The 17,500-nt window shown below is 50.1% G+C and overlaps 1 protein-coding gene across 1 annotated transcript in view; it reads left to right on the top strand.

Moving 5' to 3' along the window:
* The window catches only part of TET3 (tet methylcytosine dioxygenase 3), a gene marked incomplete in the record, with an annotated part of 133,071 nt that overhangs the window by 52,043 nt on the left and 63,528 nt on the right, over positions 1-17,500 (top strand). The window contains 1 exon segment of the mRNA XM_027772956.1: positions 8,717-10,853. Coding sequence (XP_027628757.1) covers positions 8,717-10,853 — 2,137 coding nt within the window.

The following is a 17,500-nucleotide window of genomic DNA, read 5'->3' as shown; positions in this document are numbered from 1 at the left end:
AAAAATATCCTCTTGTGGTGCTTACTGTGTACCTGGTACTGTTCTAAGTGCCCTTCTGTATTTATTTATTTAATCCTCCTAACAATCTTGTGTTGTAGAGATTATTAGCAATTCCTGAGTTACATTTGAAGTATTGGAGGCCCAGAGAGATGATCTTGTTTAAGGTCACATGGCTAGTAAGTGGTGGGACAAGATTCAAACTCAATATTCTTCTTGAACCCTACATACTGGCTATACAATAGAATTTCACTGTGGCCTTATTTTGTGTTTCTCTGATTACTCATGAAGTGGAGTATTTCTTCATGCTTATTTGCCATTTTCTTTTCATGAAGAAACTTTTTTTTTTTTTGAGAGGTTTTTTGCTATAGGGCGCGTGCGCTCGCCAGACAGACAGAGAGAGACAGAGAGATAGAAAGCGAGAAATCACCCCCTCAGAGGGGATGGCCACACCGCAATCCCTTTTCCTCCGTTCTCCTCGCGGGATCTTGGGCACGCACGCACACGTGCCCAGCGTGAGTTTTAAGCCACCGGGTCCGGGACGCGAACCGTGGTCGACTACGTGGGAGGCCAGCGACATAGCCATTACGCTAACTGCTGGTCCCATGAAGAAACATTTTAAAACTGTTTCCCCTGTTGTCGGAATGCTCATGTTTATAATTCCTCACTGCCAATGCTTCATGGGAAATCTTTGGAACATGGAACCTTCCTTCTATTGTCTTAGTTATTTTGTTTACATTTCCTGAAGTGAGATGAAGAGACGTAGTGGCGGTGCCCTTCTGGATTCCAGTGTGTCTCGGGAACGTTACTCAACCTCTCTGTGCTCAGCGTCCTCATCTGCTGTCTCCCGTGTAGGAGTTCGTGATCATTAAATGAGATAAATGAATGTGATAATCAGGGCAGCATAAAAGGATAGAGACTTTTTTTTTTTTCCTTTTCCCCAAAACTGCAATAATTACTGCTTGATTAGAGGGCGTGAATAGTTGAAATCCTCTGCTTCTGGGGCCAGTGACACGAGGTGATGCAGCAGGACTCACATGGGAGGGTTCCTTGGTCTGCGTCCTCCACCTCCCTGTGCGTGCTGGGCCTGTGCTTAGGATCTAAGTTGCCTGAGACTGGGCAGATCACAGTGTGAGGTTTCTGTTGGGGCTCTCTGTCTCTCTGTCTTTCTGTCTCTCCTTATCTGTCTATGTTTCTTTCATGGAAGCAATAAATAAACTAAAAAATAATTTGTTTTTAAATTCTGGGGGGAAAAAAAAAAAAACGCTGTGCTTCTGCCAAATCTGATGACCTCAGAGAATTAGACTTCATTTCAGCTTTTTCCTGAGCATTGCAGTAGCCACCGAAAGATCTGCTGCTATCTGTCCATTCTGGAGTAGGCAAAACAATTTTGAGGTTTTAAAATGTTGTCCTGATGTGTACACAGTAGCCATGAAGACTGCCCCCTCCCCCACGCTATAGGAGAGCAGTCTGTGCCAACACATGCGCTCAAGAAGTTAGCCATCGCCCTCCTGGACTTGCTGACTGCAGAGAGGCCCCGTTCGGATGTGCAGGGCGTAGACGCGAGGAGGCTGGGCTGGCCGGTGTGCACGCACACAGACCTATCAAAACAGGCTGATGTGCACTTCCTCTGCAAGGGGTCCCCTGAAAGTCTTTCTGTGCTCACGGGTTGGTTTCATTAATAAATCTCTCAGGAGGAGAGAATCCCCTTAAGAGATGAATAATTGATCATCTCGAGACGGAACCTGCCGTAAGTGTACTACCCATGTGCTGTGAGAGGGAATGGGGCCATTGGGAGCGGGAGGAGGCAGTGGCCTTGGGAGAGATGGATGCTCTAGGACTCAGGAAAAGGGTGGGGCTGGGAAACCTAGCCCCTTGAACAGCTGCTGGAACATGGAGGGGCTGAGCTGGTGGCACATGTGGTGGGACAGTGCTGAGTAGGATTGAAGGCCGGCAGGGTGGGCACAGCCACGATTATGTGGGAGTCCCATGAGAATCCAACCTTGGAGGCTGCACAGTGGAGGGTGGGCCGCTGGCTTTGAGGAGGTTGACTGCAGACCGTGCTTTCTAGCTGAAAGCAGCTTCCTGGCCATGCCCTTCTGACGTGTGTGTAATGCTGACAGTCAGCAGAACAGCCCTCTGGACTCTGTTCCTCTTTTGACTTCCCCTTTCTTAGAGGCCCTGAGAAGGTAGAGCCAGTAAGGACTTTACTCTCTCGAGATAATATCCTCTGTCTTCCCTCCTGCCTTCAGTTTCTCTTTACTAGAGCCTTGCTGCCGTGGGTTCCATGCCTTGATACTCTGAGCGTTGGAAGATTTGGGACGCCTCTGTTGCATCTGTACTTCTCACTGTGTTCTAGACTGAATGAGGTATTCGAGGAGAGGCCTTCCATGCTTTTCCAGCCTTGCCTGGCATCCAGGGGTCTCTGGAGCCCCTGGGTGGAAAGGAAGGGCTGCAGTTGTTGAATACGCCTGCAGACGGCTGGGCACTAGTGGTGGGTATTTGGGGTCTAGGTAGGGAGTTGGCTGTATTAAAGGAGACAGGTGGGACTTGGGGAGCCTGACCAGGAAGGGGGTACAGGGCCACTTTCCACCAGAGGTTCCTGAGTTCTGAAGGAGAGAAGTGAAACTGGGGTGGCAGTGCACACATCACTCTTCATGGAGTAGTGAGGGGAAAGGTCCCTTCTTGGATCTGAGAAGGACATTCTTCTCTGCCTGTGCAGTATTGACCACCTCTCAATCTCCAGCAACAAATCCCTGCTGCCCCTCGGTTGTGGGAGTGCACCTCCAACCCAGAGAAGATTCAACTTGGGATGGCCTGGAGCCTCAGTGACACAGTCAGGCAAGCAAGAGACCTTACAGGGGTTGATTGTGAGGGTCCCAGTGAGGATAGGGAAGGCTTTTGTACCTGGAAGTCAGCTGAAAGAAGAGGCAGCAGCAGCTGCTTTGGTGGGCCTCTCTGTGGAGGGTGGATGAGGGTGAGTAGAATGCTCCAAGGTCCATTGCCAGGACACATTGGCCTGAGTCCTTTGGGGCAGAGGCCTTCCTTGGGGCATTAGACAGCCTTTGTAGGCCTCTTACGTCCACACATTGTGTTGGCTACCATAACAGCACAGAGATCATTGACATTGCCTTGAGTTCCAACAGGTTATCTTCTCAAGGGGTGGTGAGTCTTGTACCAGCCAAGTCCCTTAGAGGGAAGGAAGGGCAGGTTTTTTTGTTAACACATCTCGAGGACTCTGCTAGGTTCTGAAAGTGTGATGGAAGCACTGGAAGCTCATGGTGTAGTTGGTTAAACACTCGTGGAAAAACTCCCCAACAGAACGTAACTGTGCATGGTGATTGCAGACCCTGGGTGGTGCAGGCTGTTCAAGGAGAACTTCATCAGAAAGGGTGGACTCTGTTCCTCATCTCCCCGGCTACTTTAATCATTTACCTTCATAATCACGTTTCATCCCCATCTCTGCTTGTGCCTTAGTTCAGGTCATTATTGCTATTGATCTGGACAGATGTGCTCATCTCCTAACTGGTCTCTGGGTCACCAGCCTTGAACTCTGCAATGCATGCCCTGCAGAGACATCTGAGTGCCCCTCTTGAAATAGAGACCTACTCTCTGTTGTGTTCATACTGCATGGTCCACATCCCCCCCACCCCCCACCTTATGATCAAGTCATACTCAGCAGCTCACCTCTCCCCAAGCCTGCAAGGCCTGTTCATGATGTTGGTTCTTTGCACATGCTGTTCCTTCCATCTGGAATTCTGCCTCCTTTCCTCTTTCCCAGAATACCTGCCCATCTTTCTTACCATTGGGATCAAACTTTCCTGGACACCTGCGTGCCCACCTGCCCAGGTAGAACAAGCACCCCCTCCTTGCCTCTACAGGTCCAGGTATACACTGCTTTCACATCTCTGATGTGCTTTAGGACCTTGGTTTATGGGCCTGTATCTCCCTTTCATCTTGAAAACTTCTTAAGTTTCCAGAAAGATACAGTCTGGTCTATTGTTGGGTAGCAGACCACCCCAGAACTTAGTGGCATAAAACATCATCCTGTATATGATTATCTTCACTCATGACAGCCTGGGGCACTCGTCTCTGTACCTTGGTGTCTAGGGTCTCAGTAGGGAAGGCTTCAAAGCTAGAGATAATGTCACAACTGGGCTGAAGTCCTTGAAGGGCTCCTCACCCACGCATTTGGCAATTGATGGCAGCTGTCGACTGGAATCTTGGCCTGTGTGGCCTGGGTTTCCTCATAGCACGGTGTTTGGGCTCTAAAGAGTGAGTGTCCTAATGTAGTATCACTTCTACCATTACCACAAGTACACCCAGATTGAACGGGAGAAGATACAGAGCCCAGTGTGGACCTTTGCGAAATCTGGGCTTCGAGTGGAATTTGCTTTTTTTAAAAAATTGCTACAGGGCATATGCACTCACCAGAGAAAAAGAGAGAGGGAAAATGAGAAAGCATCTCCCATGGGGAAGGGTCACTCTACAATCCTTCCTCTTTCATGTCTCCTTTTTGGGATTTTGGGCATGCACACGTGCTCAGCGTGTTTTTCAAGCTGCTGAATCCGGGATTCAAACTGTATAGGTGGCCATGCAGGATTCAGCTGCCTTCACTATGCCACTGGCTGGCCTGGAATTTGATTTTTAAATGTTAGCGACATAAGCAAACCTCATACAGGTCAGCCAAAACAGGTCTGTGGCAGATCTCAGGTTGGTGACACCCGACTTCTGTGGTTCTTTGAGTTGCTCATTGGGTAGTCTTGTCTGGGGCTGTTCTCCGACTCAGTGGACTGAAGTCGGGAGTGTTCTTGCCTTTGTCTTGACTGTTGGCATCGTCTCTTCTTGACAAGTCCCCTCTAGGATCACTGGCAGGTGTTGGCAGATGTATCAGTGGGATCCTTGGGCCAGGAAACTGGAATTTAGTTTCTTAAAATCTCCCTACTCATCCTGGCTTCACTTCCTTCATATCCGTGTCTACTTTTCCCTTCTCTTTTTAGTCTGAGAAGCATTTTCTTTCCCAGGGAATTCAGAAACACAAAAGTGAGCCTAGCTCTTCCTTGTTCTTATTCACCCACCAAAAATAACTTTAAAAATCTCTTTTAAGATACCAGTAGGTGATGTCGTGGTTATGTCACTGGACTCCCATGTGACCAATGGCAGTTCGAGTCCTGGACCCAGTGGCTTGAAAGTCATACTGGGTACATGTGCATGCATGCTCAAGACCGTGGGAGGAGAACGAAGGAGAAGGGATTGCAGCATGGCCATCTCCCCTGGGGGGTGATTTCTCCCTTTCCCTCTCACTGTCTCTGTCATGCTCGCTCTCTGGCGAGCTCACACACCCTAGGGCAAAAATCCTACGGAAGAAAAATTCCTCTTAGTTGTGTTGGCAGTTTTGGGGAAACCTCGGCTTCTGTAGCATTCTGTTCCTGACACCGTGCATGTAAATCCATGCTACTCACTCGTGTTTCTTCTCGGTTATGCGTGTTACTTCTGCCTTTTATATAGAAGCATATAAAATATGACCACTTCACTTTTTTAAAAAAAAATTATTTTATTCAACTTTATCTGTTTATCTATTCATTTATTTATTTTGATTTGACCAGAGAGGGACAGAATGAGAGAGAGAGAGAGAAAGTAAGCCACCAGGTCTGGGACTCGAACTACAGTCAGCCATGTGGGAGTCCAGTGCCTTTTAACCACACCACCTGCCGGCCCCGACCACTTCACATTCTATAGCCTTTGTTTGCCAGGTTAGTTTAGATCTCTGAGAAAGGAGGGAGTCCTGGGTAATCAGCCACATCCCTGGACATGCAAAGGTCTTCACTGATGTCAGGGAAGAGTTGACATGGTCCATGGCAGTGGGGGATGGGAGGCCTTGTGTCTTCTGAGACGCTCCCTGTGCCAGCGGTGAGCAAGAGGTGCCGTGGTCATTAAGGTCCGGCCCGTGCCTCGCAGGAACTACGGTTTGGTGGGGGAGGCAGCTACATGGACAAATAATAGTAGTGGTGTGAGATCAGTGCTCGCAGAGGTGCTCTGGGCATCCCGGGGAGGGAGTCACAGATCATTGTGCTGACGAGGTCAGGGAGCAGGTGGCACTGAGCTGACACTTGAAGGGTAAGCTGGAGTGGCCCCGCGCAGGGGCTGGGAAAGGCATCCAGGCAGTAACAGCTGCATGTACGAAGCGTAGTGAAAGTCGGAGAATGTGGCCTGTAGGAAAAGCCTCAGGATCCTTGGTGACCAGATGGGGGCAGTGATGTGGGTGAGGCAGGACCCACGGGCTGGGCCTCCGGTCACCTCCCGCAGTGCTGCTTCCAGGTCCACTTTCCTCTTTGGAGCCCATGTCGACCATTCGGCAGTCTTGGGATTAGCACTGTCTTAACCATCTGCTTAAAACATTTTGTGTTTTACCTGAGGGGCTTACTTACTTAATTTATTTAAGAATCATTTTATTTAACTTTTTTTAATGCCCAGAGAGGGACAGAGAGAGAAAGCAAGCCGCCAGGTCCAGGACTCAAATTGTAGTCAGCCATGTGGGAGTCTAGTACCCCCAACCACCACGCCACCTGCCAGCCCTCAAGGGACTCTTTTTTTTTTAAAGCTTTTCATTTTGATAGAATTTACGAACTTATAGAAAAGTTTCAACAATAGACCTGGAGTTGGGCACAGTGACATGTACCTGTAAACCCAGGTACTTAGGGAGCTAAGGCAGGAGAACGGCAAGTTCAAGGCCAGCCTGGGCAACATCATGAGACCCTGTCTTTTTTTTTTTTTTTTTTTTAGGGTTTTTCGCTATAGGGGCCCTTTTTTTTTTTTTTTTTTTTTTTTGAGGGATTTTCGCTATAGGGCACGTGTACTCGCCAGACAGTCAGAGAGAGACAGAGAGACAGAAAGCGAGAAATCACCCCCCGCGGGGATGGCCACGCCGCAATCCCTTCTCCTCCATTCTCCTCTCGGGATCTTGGGCATGCATGCACACGCGCCCAGCGTGTTTCAAGCCACTGGGTCCGGGACACAAACAGTGGTTTACTACATGGGAGTCCAGCGACATAGCCATTACGCTAACTGCTGGTCCCAAGGCCCTGTCTTTTAAAAACAAAAGAATTATTTTGGACTCCCACATACTCAAAATGTTTACATTTTATCTCATTTGCTTGATCATTTTCTCTATATTATCATTTTGCATATAATTTTTTTTGAACCAATTGAGATTAAGTAGGAGACACTTATCTCATGACCCCTGAGTACATTGGTGCGTGTGTCCTAAAAACAAGATGTCCTTTCGCATAATCATGGTGTGACTGCTCAGGTCGGAGGTTAAGACCGACGCAGTATCTTGTCCATATCCACATGCAGGTTTGATCAGTCGTCTCCATGACATGGTCTGGAGCTTCTCTTCTCCAGTCTGAGCCCTAACCCATAGCGTGCATTGCGCCAAGCTTGTCTCTTTCTTCCTACATGAGCTGGAGGAGGTGGTCTTTCCTGACTTTGAAATTTTGAGGAGAACAACCCAGGTACTTCCTAGAGTGCCCTTCAATTTGGGCTTATCTCCTGCTTCCTCATAACTAGGTTTAAGTTACACGTTTTGGCAGGCGCATTTGACATCCTTCTTGGTCTGTCACATCAAGAGACATAGGATCTCAGTTTGTCCCAACATGGGTGATGACAATAACTTCAGTCAGTTGGTCGAGTTGGTGCCTGCCGGATTTCTCCACTGTAAATGTCGTGTGGTAATTAAGCCATTATGAGGAGAGGCTTTGAGACCGTGTACGTGTAATGGCTCCTTCACCTCGCAGCATCTACTGACGACTCTCCCTCTCCTTTCCTTCTCTGATTTTTCTTGGCATTCTGCAGTCAGGAGGACCTTTCCTGGGGGATGCATCTTGCAAACCCAATTTTACATCTTCGTATGATTAGCTTTTAGCTTGCTAGCCTGGCTTCCCCTGGTCCCCTTCTTGCACCTTCCCCGTGGACATCAGATGAATAGTGGTGGTTGGAGGGAGGCCTGGCTCGTTCTCCTAACAGCACCTTGCTTGTCACTGGCATGACTGGTTCGGCACGTGGTGTGGGGTCATCAGGGTTGCCTCAGGCTGAGGGCTGGGTGTGGGAATGTGGTCTTTTGCCAACTCTCCAAGCCCAGCCTGGCCTTCAGGGAGGACAGTGATTGGGAGAGAGAGGACCCGGGGTTTCTTCCCACTAGGCAGCTGTGGCTGACCCCACCCTAGGCTGAATCTGTTCGTCAAAGCTGCTCTTTCTTCTGCCCCATGCACACACGCCCCTTATACTCATGACATATAGCTTTATGTTGGGCTTGGCTAGCTTTCTTTCCCCTCTCACCAAAAAAAAAAAAAAAAAAAGAAGAAAAGAAAGAATAAACATGGTCCCAGTGTGACTCTGGCCATTGTGAGTGAAGGACTTTTTTGTGTGTCCTTGGTTTCAGGGGAGCCTTATCAGTGTGACTGATTGGAAGCTTTAAAAGAGAGTCTGAGCAACATTTAGAACTCCACTTAGGAAGCCTTGCAGATCTTCTTTCCATTTCTGCTGGTACAGCCAGCTAGGGAATGGGCCTGGGAAGATGAACTGAGGTCCACGAAGTATCAGAGAGGAATTGCAAGAAAAGCAAGTTTAGATGTGTATCTGAGTGGTGAGAATCAGGGCATGCTTTTCAAATAGTATGGTTCATCTTTTTCCTTTCTCTTCCCCCTCCTTCTCTCTTCAGACAGGCTCAGAGCTCAGCCCAGTTGATGGACCTGTTCCAGGTCAGATGGACTCAGGGCCAGTGTACCATGGGGACTCACGGCAGCTAAGCGCCTCAGGGGCGCCGGTCAATGGTGCTAGAGAGCCCGCCGGACCCAGTCTGCTGGGAGCTGGGGGTCCTTGGCGGGTAGACCAGAAGCCTGACTGGGACGCTGCCTCAGGCCCAGCTCACACTGCTCGCCTGGAAGATGCCCACGATCTGGTGGCCTTTTCGGCTGTGGCCGAAGCTGTATCCTCTTATGGGGCCCTTAGTACCCGGCTCTATGAAACCTTCAACCGTGAGATGAGTCGTGAAGCTGGGAACAACAGCAGCAGGGGACCCCGGCCAGGGCCCGAAGGCTGCTCTGCTGGCAGTGAAGACCTGGACACATTGCAGACAGCCCTGGCCCTTGCGCGACATGGCATGAAACCACCCAACTGCAACTGCGATGGCCCGGAATGCCCTGACTACCTCGAGTGGCTGGAGGGAAAGATCAAGTCTGTGGTCTCAGAAGGAGGGGAGGAGCGGCCCAGACTCCCAGCGACTCTGCCTCCTGGTGAGACTGGCCTCCCAGTACCAAGTGCCAGGCCACTCCTCAGCTCTGAGGTTCCCCAGATACCTCCTCCAGAAGGCCTGCCCCTGTCCCAGAGCGCCCTGAGCATCGCCAAGGAAAAAAACATCAGCCTGCAGACAGCTATCGCCATCGAGGCCCTCACACAGCTCTCTTCTGCTCTCCCACAGCCTTCTCATTCCACCTCCCAGGCTTCCTGCCCCCTTCCTGAGGCCTTGTCTCCTCCTACTCCCTTTCGATCTCCCCAGTCCTACCTCCGGGCCCCCTCCTGGCCTGTGGCTCCCCCTGAAGAACACCCACCCTTTGCCCCTGATAGCCCTGCCTTCCCTCCAGCCACTCCTAGGACTGAGTTTCCTGAAGCCTGGGGCACGGACACCCCACCAGCAACTCCCCGGAGCTCCTGGCCCATGCCTCGCCCGAGCCCCGACCCCATGGCTGAGCTGGAGCAGTTGTTGGGCAGCGCCAGTGATTACATCCAGTCAGTATTCAAGAGGCCTGAGGCCCTGCCTACCAAGCCCAAGGTCAAGGTTGAGGCTCCGTCTTCCTCCCCAGCACCACCCGCCTCTCCCATTCTCCCAAGAGAGGCTCCCACTCCATCCTCGGAGCCCGACACCCACCAGAAGGCCCAGACTGCTCTGCAGCAGCACCTCCACCACAAGCGCAGCCTCTTCTTAGAACAGGCCCATGACACCGCCTTCCCCGCTTCCTCTGAGCCTCCTGGCCCTGGCTGGTGGGCTCCAACAAGCTCGCCTGCCCCACGGCCTCCAGATAGACCACCCAAGGAGAAGAAGAAGAAGCCCCTGACACCAGCTGGAGGTCCTGTGGGGACAGAGAAAGCTGCCCCTGGGATCAAGCCCAGTGTCCGAAAGCCCATTCAGATCAAGAAGTCCAGGCCTCGGGAAGCACAGCCCCTCTTCCCACCTCTCCGGCAGATCGTCCTGGAAGGGCTGAGGCCCCCAGCCTCCGAGGAAGTGCAGACACATCCTCCTGCTCCTCTCCCTGCCTCACAGGGCTCTGCTGTCCCCCTGCCCACAGAACCTTCTCTTGCGCTATTTGCACCTAGTCCCTCCGGGGACAGCCTGCTGCCCCCTACTCAGGAAATGAGGTCCCCCAGCCCCATGGCAACCCTGCAGCCAGGCTCTACCGGCCCCCTTCCCCCTGCCGATGACAAGCTGGAGGAGCTCATCCGGCAGTTTGAGGCCGAATTTGGGGATAGCTTTGGGCTTCCTGGCCCCCCTTCTGTGCCCATTCAGGACCCCGAGAACCAGCCAACATGTCTCCCAGCCCCCGAGAGCCCTTTTGCTACCCGCTCCCCCAAGCAGATCAAGATCGAGTCTTCAGGGGCTGTGACTGTGCTCTCAACCACCTGCTTCCATTCCGAGGAGGGTGGCCAGGAGGCCACACCCACCAAGGCTGAGAACCCACTCACACCCACCCTCAGTGGCTTCTTGGAGTCACCACTTAAATACCTGGACACACCCACCAAGAGCCTGCTGGACACACCCGCCAAGAGAGCCCAGGCCGAGTTCCCCACCTGCGATTGTGTCGGTAAGTCGATTGTTGGTGAGTTGCCTGGGTGCTGGGAAGGGGCAGAGTGTTACAACCTGGTGGGCGTAACTTTCTCGGCCCGTTTGTCATCCAGCAAACATTTACTGTGTGCGACCACCATGCTGGACACGAGCTCAGAGGCTAGTGGGAAGGACATGGAAGGAAACGGGTAACGTGGCGTATTGGCATGTCAGTAGGGGTCAGCGTAGGTGCTATCTATCCACGGAGTTAGAGGCATCGTAGAGGCCTTCCTGTAGGAGGTGCTACTTCTGCCAAGTCTTGGCAAGGCCATCAGGGTAGAAAGGAGACGTTCTAGGAAGAGGTGGTAACTTGGTCCACAGCTGAGTGGCTATGGAGGGATGGAACTTACTTAAGACTGTGCCTCGGTCTGGTGAGAGCGAAAGGGATGGGTATGTGGGGTTGAGTAGGGGCCAGGTGTGCAGGGCCCAGAGTGTCCGGATCAGGATTTTGACTTGATCCTTTAGGCAATAGCAAGCGCCTATGGGTTTGGGTTTTTCTGTTTGTTGGTTTATGCAAGAGGACTTGTGGGTGTGCAGAGAAAGAAAGTCCCCCTAGCTGGGCCTGGTCATGCCACCATCTCCTTTCTCCCATTCTCCATCCCATCAGGATCCTGGGGACCCACACAATGTGTTTTTCCAGCCCCCAGGACCAGGACCCAACCATGCCGTCATGTGTAAACTGACTTCCTCTGTGTAGTGCTTACCTTCTGTGCTAGGGGGCCGCCCTTCTTGCGAATTTTTTTTTTTATTTGATTGATTTTTTTTTTAAGGTTTTTGCCATAGGGCATGTATGCTTGCCAGAGAGAGAAAGAGGAAAAGTGAAAAAACATCCCCCGGGGGCATGGCCACAGCGCAGTCCCTTCTCCTTCATTCTTCTCTCAAGATTTTGGGCACACGTGCACACACTCCCAGCGTTATTTTCAAGCTGCTGGGTCTGAGACTCAAACCTCAGTCGACTAGGGGAGAGTACAGTGCCTTAACCACCATGCCACCCGCTGGCCCCCTTCCTGAAGACTTTAAAGCAAATAAAGCTTTTGAAAGACTGTTCTGACTGTGGTGGGGAGGAGAGATCAAGGGAACTGGAAGAAAGGTGTCCTCACAAGCCAGGCAAGAAAGGACAAGAGCCTGCCGGAAGGGTGAGTGGCAGAGCGCGGAGTGAGGGGCTCCGAGGGCCTCTCAGGCGGGAGCTTGTGCACAGAGAAACATGGCTCCCCGAGGTCTCTGTCATGGCCTGGGAGGAGAGGTGATGGGTTCTGTTCAGACGAGCTGAGTTTGAAGCGGCTCAGAGACTGGAGATCAGAGTCTCAGTTACGGATCTGGACGTGGTCAGCTTGCAGATGGTGTTCGAAGCTGTGCTGGGGAACAAGCTCAGAGGCCGAGTCGCCCTCTCTGCCTTGATTTCTGGCATCGCAGCAGGGCAGAGTCTCCGAGGACGCCCTCGAGGTGTGTGCCCCGTCTCAGAGGAGGTGCTGGTGCCGTGAGAGCGCTGGACTGGGCTGCGTGGGGGAGCGTGCTGTAAAAGCCGAGTGTTCCAGATGCTCACAGACAGGCACATCAGTGCCGGTGACGAGCACGTTGAGGACTCGTGGGTGTTTTGTTTTGTTTTGTTTTGTTTTTGGTGAGTCCCCCTTCCCCAGTCCGTATTGGCACTGAGAATCGGTATCCAGTGAACTTTCGCCCTTCTGCTTCACGGAGGTTTTTGTCCTCCTAGAGCTCACCTCAGGGCACCTGCTTTACTGTTCACAGGTCAGACTTCCCACCCGACTGTCCCCAGGGTGAGTTCTGCCATTCCTTGGTGCCAGTAGCAGGAGCCCCTCTGGGTTTGGTCACCCCTCAACCAGGCCAATGAACAAAACATAAGAGTAGTGGTATTTCAACCGAGGCCTCAAGGCTGGCAGGCCCAGCCCCACCCTCCGGTGGGGTCTCCCACTTCTGCTACCCCTCTCATGTCTTCATGGCACCAGGCTAGAGTCCGGCTCAACGGGGCCTTCTTTCCACAGGCTGTGGTTTCACCCTGTGGGTAGCAGGAAAGGGCAGTGATAATCTCCTTCGTCCATTCACCCGTGTCACTGATTAGGTGACAAGGTGTTGGCTACTTTAAGAGAGTCATAGCTACTCCGACCTTTACCCACCCTTTCTTGAATTTCTTCACTGTGACATTCAGAGTGCCGGGCAGAAATCGTATCATGTCAGCAGCTCCTGTGGGCCTTGGTGGGAGGTCTTGTGACTTTACGATACACAGATGGGTGTTAGGAAAAGGCTGTCTTCTCTACTTGTTAAAACACATACAGATCAAGGGAGCCAGCAGGTAGTGTGGTGGTTCAGGGCGCTGGATTCCCACGTGGCCGACTATGGTTCGAGTCCCAGACCTGGTGGCTTACTTTCTCGCTATCCCTTTCTCTCTCTCTCTGACTCTCTCTGGTCAAACTAAAAGGAATCAAATAAGTAATTCTTTTTTAGAAATGCATACAGATCAAATAAGTCCTGTGACTCATTAGGATGTTGTGTCCCGGTCAGGTAGGAGGAGTGGGGGTCTTCTGCCCAGACTCCTGGGGCGCAGGGTAGACAGGGGTCAGTGACACGGAGTGTCCTGGTGAACAGGGGAAAACGAGCCCTATTGGAGGCTCCTGCCCCAAGATCGTGGTCCCCACTGACCCTGTTCATTCTTAGCCGTGACTGGTAGTGACATGCTATGGAGAGCCTCCTTCTTTATTGGAATTTGGGGAGGCTTGTTCTGCTCACAGGAGATGGGTACCCCGTTGCCCTTTTCTCATTTTGTTTCTATGTGTCTGTCCTATCCACCTGTGTTTCTCCCCTTCAATCGTAGGAAATAGCCTTACCTCATGTTTGGAGCATAATTGGTTCTATTTTTTTTTTTTTTTTAAGTTTTGCTACAGAGCCTATGTGCTCATCAGACAGAGAGAGAGCAGGGGTGGAGGGAAAGTGAGAAATCACCCTTGGGGGTTAGCCATGTTGCAATCCCTCCTCTATTCTCCTCTCAGGATTTTGGGCATGCACATACACGTACCCAGTGTATTTTTCAAGTCGCCAGGTCTGGGACTTGAACCGCACGCTAGGCCATGTGGAATCTAGCTGCCTTAACCATCATACCACTGGCTGGCCCAAGGCATAGTTGATTCTTCTTCTTTTTTTTTTTTTTTGAGAGGTTTTTGCTATAGGGCACATGCACTTGCCAGAAAGAGAGAGACAGAAAGCGAGAAATCACCCCTCAGGGGGGATGGCCATGCCGCAGTCCCTTCTTCTCCATTCTCCTCTCGGGATATTGAGCACACATGTGCACGCGCCCGGAGTGAGTTTAAGCCACCAGCTCCGGGACGCAAATTGTGGTTGACTACATGGGAGTCCAGTGACATAGCCATTGCACCAACTGTTGGTCCCAAGGCATTGTTGATTCTTAATAAATACTTCAGTTATTCAATCGAATCACGAGGATATTATGTTGCTCATCCTGGTTTGTTGTATTTGAACTCCAGCGCCATCACTCTGAGAGCTTGGGCACTTAACGTAACCTCTCAGTGTCTCCTTCCCTCCTACATAAAATGAAGATGATAATAGTGACTCTTTCACCACCGCTGTTGCAAGGATTAAAGTAGTTACTGTGTGGAAAGCACTTAGCACACTCGTCTCAGCTTTGAGCCAGAAAGCAAAAGTGCAGGCAGTAGATTGTCGGCGCCTGAGACCCAGCAGTTGCCAGCCCTGGCAACTGTGGCCTGGGTAGCCGGGGAGGGAAGGCGTGGGAGTGGAGAGAAGGGGAGCAGAGATTCTCATCACTGCCGATCAGCTATTCTTCCAACTTGTGTACTAGTATCTCATTCTAAACAAAAAATTAGAACCAAACCTACCTTGTGTTGTTCAATGTTCAGTTGTACAAAACTGCTTAAGTGACAGCAGTGCAGGTAAATAGTATATGGACGATCATTTCACCCAGGTTAAAAAAAAATGAGAAAAAAGACTAGAAGGAAATAGATCAGTAGTGGTTGTCTCTGTGGTCAGACTACGGGTGACTTTCCTTTGTGTCTTTCCTGAATTTCCTATTTTGAAATGTGTGTCTCATAATCAAATGCTTTTGAAAAGGGCCCCCTAACAATAGCGTGGAAGATGGTTTGTGAAGGATGATCACTTGTAACTGCGGACCTGTTAGGAAGCTGTTGAGAATAATAATGATGATGAAGATGTTTGTGAAACACTTGCTCTGTCCCTGATGCTGTGCCAACTATTATACAGTCACCACCTCATTTACTTTCATGAGGTGAGTGGCTCCATTTTAATGATGAGCAAACGGAAGTTAGAGTAAGTATCTTACCAAAGTCAGACACATGGTGGAAATGAGACGTGAACCTCTGCAGTTGGACTCTTAACTAGTGCCATTGCCACACTGTGCTTGAGCTCGGTTAATGGAGAAGTAAGCCCTAACTAAAAGAATGGTAGCAGAATGACGAGGGCCAAAGGAGGAGGGAATTGCTCTGAAGTCACTTCTGGAGGGCCCGAGGTTTGCATTAAGGAAAGCCATCTTGTTTTCTAGAAGTGTCCGGCCCATGTGTCTGTACAGGTGCTTATCAGTGGATAGGGTAGAATTTGTCTTTGTTAATTCAGGCTCTGGACAAGGTTTAGGGATAAAGATATTTATATGGGGATTAATGTCAGATGGGGATCATTCCATATTCCAGAAACTCACCCTCTCCCCACTGGTAGGTAGAAAGCTACAGATGACAGGGCAATGTAAGGGAGACTTTTCCATAGAAGTGACAGTGAAATTTGGAGACTCCATAAACAATTGATAGCAGCTATGAGAACAACTTTATAACCACATAGAAAGTTCCTATAGCAAATGAAACCTATTATTTAAGTTGCTCAGTAACGTTTACCAATGAAGCAATTTGGGCCAATACGACATGCCGAGATAACCAAAAATCCAAACACCCAGAACGTTGTTTCGCCTTTACGTAAAAATGATGGATTTCTAAAGGTCCAAATGGGACTTAAGTGGATTTGTTCTCTGAATCTTGAAATACTAGAATGAAAGATTAAATACTCCTTAAATCTTCAAAGAAGTAAATTTAGAAGATATGAGAGGAAATGCCTTCCTCTCAAAGACAGTATGATATTTGCAGTTTTGAGAAGATTTCACACTGGTGAAATTCTGTACTGCATTTTCCCAGGGGCTGTGTGAACGCTGGATTTCTAATATGTTGAAGCACCCTTTGGAGGCCCTAACCACCCACCCATCCTAGAACACCATTGTCGGGGCCAGCAGTGAGCTGCAGGGACAGCTGGAGGGGCCTTCATGTGTTCCACCGTTCTCAGCAGCAGGGAAATTCCCCAGAGGAGCCAGTTTAGGGCACAGGATGGATCCAAACGACTTTTTAGTGAGAAAATCATCCTTTGAGCTCATAGAGTCGTCGTTGTATAGATGAGGGAACAGTCTGCGTTAGCTTTTACGTGTTATCCTAGTGTCTCTGAGGAGCAGCCAACAGGAAACTGCAGAGACTAAACCACAGCAAAAGCAGGAAGTTAGGAGATGTCAATTTTAGGGGTTGTCTTCATAAAAATGCTGTATTTCTTTTTAAAGATTTATTTATTTATTATTGTTATCTTAACTTGCTGTAGGGCATGTGTGCTCGCCGGAGAGAGACAGAATGAGAGGGAAAGTGAGAAAACACGCCACAAAGTCTGGGACTCGAACTGCAGTTGGCCGTGTGGGAGTCGAATGCCTTAACTACCACTCCACCTTCTGGCCCCTTAAGGAGTTGATTATCGTGTCCTTAAAAAGTGGCCACAGGGGGCTGGTAGGTGGCATGGTGGTTAAGGTTGCTGAACTCCCACATGGTCGATGTGGTTTGAATCCCAGACCTGGTGACTTGCTTTCTCACTTTGCCTCTCACTCTTGCTCTCATTTTTGCTCTGTCCCTCTCTAATCAAATTAAAAATAAATAAATAAATAAGGTTAAATAAAATAGTTCTTTTTAAAAGGGGGGGGGGCACCGAAAAAGCATCTCCTTTGCCTGGGGCACGGTGATAGTTTGAGAGGCAGAGGCGTTCTCCAGCAAATTAGCCACCAGGTAACTTCAGTCTCGACCATGGTCCTGAGGGAGGACCCAGTTCTCACCATTTTCTCGTTTTTATTTTTCTGAGAACTTATTTCCCACCTTACTCTCCCCTGATAACACCTTGTATCCAGCTTGAGATGAAGAGGAGCTTCCTCTCTTTTAAATGGGTTTTGAGACAATAGGATATATGCACAGTAATAAAATAAAAGGTAAGAATCTGACCCTGGGTAGGGGGTATCATTGAGAACTTCCTAGAGGGAGCAATGTCTGATTGGGTTTTAAAGGATACTCGGAAGCTGAATAGATTAACAGGAAGAAGGCAGTGTGTGCCAGGCAAAGGGATGCAAGTTATGGAGACGAAGGTGTCAGAGCCACCACATGAAGATGTGGAGATGAGGACCAGCAGTTAGCGTAATGGCTATGTCGCTGGACTCTCATGTAGTCGACTGCGGTTCGAGTCCCGGACCCGGTGGCTTAAACTCACGCCGGGCGCGTGTGCGTGCGTGCCCAAGATCCCAAGAGGAGAATGGAGGAGAAGGGATTGCGGCGTGACCATCCC

This window comes from Tupaia chinensis, unplaced genomic scaffold (assembly GCF_000334495.1).
Source record: "Tupaia chinensis unplaced genomic scaffold, TupChi_1.0 Scaffold000316_1, whole genome shotgun sequence".
In the NCBI taxonomy this organism is placed as follows: Eukaryota; Metazoa; Chordata; class Mammalia; order Scandentia; family Tupaiidae; genus Tupaia; species Tupaia belangeri.
Note: the sequence above shows the minus strand (reverse complement) of the source record. Positions and strands in the feature narration are given on the sequence as shown.